The following is a 2,355-nucleotide window of genomic DNA, read 5'->3' on the forward strand; positions in this document are numbered from 1 at the left end:
GTTACAGTTTGGCCGGGGCTGGGTTTGAACCCACCACCCTTGATATATGGGGCCAGTGCCCTACTCACTTGAGCCACAGGCGCCTCCCAGGTTCTCAACCTCCCTAATGCCGCTACCTTTTAATACAGTTCCTCACGTTGTGATGACCCCCAACCATAAAATTATTTTCATTGCTACTTCATAACAGTAGTTTTGCTACTGGTATGAATCGTAATGTAAACATCTGATATGCAGGATGTATTTTCACTGTTACAGAGGGGTCGTGTCCCACAGGTTGAGAACCACTGCTCTAGATGATGCACCTCTCCCTCCACCTTAGCACTGCTACAGACTGGGGGAGAAATTCACCCCTTCACCTTTCTGCAGAAGCCTTGCCTCCAATAGCAGTGCCAAGGAAATGTGCACTGGCCACAGGTCTCACTATGACCTAGTAAAGACCAGCACCCTTCATTGTCCCATGACTGTGTATCTGCTCATTCTATGTTTTTATGTGTTTCATACGTGTTCTATTCCAAATAGTTTTTAAAAATCTTTATTTATTCATCACACATCTAGTTGTCATCTAGTCACTCTCACATGCTAAGTTACTAATTGTGAGAAGGACTCAGTAAAAAGCCAACCAACAAAACAACCGTTACCTCTTAATAAAATCGTTATATTGTTCCAGGTGACATTTCAAGGTATGTTTCTTGGCTTGATCTTGTGTTTTTGTAGGTACACCTGTAGATCTTATCCAGTGAAACATGTGCCCTCGGAATGTTGGAGAGACTACTGAGCATCTGTCAAATTCAATGTCAGTCTCTAATTTTTCCCAGGCTTGCTTCCAGTGAATAGGAACATACCAGGCAACAGCCTAATGAAAATGATTCATTAATATCAATTGTGTATACTGGAGGTTTACAACATGATGTTATGAGATACAAGGGCAGCAAATTAAGATACCTATCACCTCACATAATTACTTTTTTGTGACAAGAGCAGCTAAAATCTACTTAACAAAAATCCCAAATGCAATACAGTTTTATTCGTCCTCATGTTGTATATTATACCTCTAGATTCTTCCATCCTACGTATCTGCTATTTTGTATCTTTTATTCTGTATCTCCCTACTTCTTCCACCACCCCCTCTATCTCCGTATATTTGAACTTTCTTTTAGACTCCACATAGAAGTGAGATCACGTAATATTTTCTGTCTTACTTATTTCACTTAGCATAGTGTCTTCCAGCCCTATTCACGTTGTGGTAAATGGCAACATCTCCTTTTCTAAGTCTGGATAATATCCCTAAGTCTGGATATATCCACAATGGGATATATATATATCACATTTTTGTCCATTCATCTGTTGGTGGAAAATTAGATTATTTCCATAGCTTGGCTATTGTGAATAATGTCGCAGTGATCATGGGAGTCCATGGTCTTTTCAAGGCGATGATTTTATCTGCTTCAGGAATGCACCCAAAGGAGGGATTGCTGTGTCATATGGTAGTTCTATTTTTAATTTCTTTAGGAAGCTCCATACAATTTTCCATAATGGCTGCACCAATCTACATTCCCACCAACAGTGTACTAGGGACCCTCTTCTCCATCCCCTTACCAACATTTGTAATTTCTTGTATTTTTGACAAATAGCCATTCTACTGGGTATGAGGTGACATCTCAATGATTTTAATTTGCATTTTTCTGATACTTAATGTTGAACACCTTTTCAAATACCTATTGGCCATTTTTATCCATTCTTTGGAGAAATGTCTGTTTAGGTTCTTTGGCCCCACCCACTTTTAAACCAGGTTTTTTTTTTTTGTTATTGAGTTATAAGTGTTCTTTATAAATTTTAGATATTAACCCTTTATCAGATAAACGGTTTGCAAATATTTTTTTCCCAGTCTGCAGTTTCCCATTTCATTTTGTTGATTTTAAATTGGATGTATCCTATTTGTGTATTTTTGCTTTTGGTGTCACAGCCAAAAATATCATTGTCATGGTTATTGTTAAGGCCCTTTTCTCCTGTGTTCTCCCCTAGGAGTTTCATATACACTTTTATCCAATTTGATTTGATTTTTGTGTCTGGCATAAGATAAGGTACAAAAGAATTTAAAAATAAACTGTATTATCATTTACCTACTGTCTGTGGATTCGTGAACCACATGGTAAGGATGTAGTAAGATATCCTAGCCCTAGCTCCTAGTTCTAAATATTACAAGCTGCATAACTTACTGAGACAAGTTAGTCACTTACTATCTTGGGCTGTGAGCACTAAAGCTTGCCTGAATATGTGGCAAGTATACAACATGTGCGTACAAAAATTATTTAGGAAAATTCTGCATAGGGACTAATGGTTTTATATATATACATA

At 37.7% G+C, this 2,355-nt stretch overlaps 1 protein-coding gene across 1 annotated transcript in view; it reads right to left on the reverse strand.

Annotated features, from left to right (window-relative positions):
* Positions 1-634: 634 nt before the first annotated feature.
* LMNTD1 (lamin tail domain containing 1) overlaps positions 635-2,355 on the reverse strand; it is a 16,683-nt gene continuing 14,962 nt past the window's right edge. Inside the window, exon 7 of the mRNA XM_023514707.1 lies at positions 635-853. Within this exon, the coding sequence (XP_023370475.1) occupies positions 635-853 (219 nt within the window). The remainder of the gene's footprint in view (positions 854-2,355) is intronic.

This window comes from Otolemur garnettii, unplaced genomic scaffold (genome assembly GCF_000181295.1).
Source record: "Otolemur garnettii isolate 467f Iridium unplaced genomic scaffold, OtoGar3 scaffold00057, whole genome shotgun sequence".
Classification (NCBI taxonomy): Eukaryota; Metazoa; Chordata; class Mammalia; order Primates; family Galagidae; genus Otolemur; species Otolemur garnettii.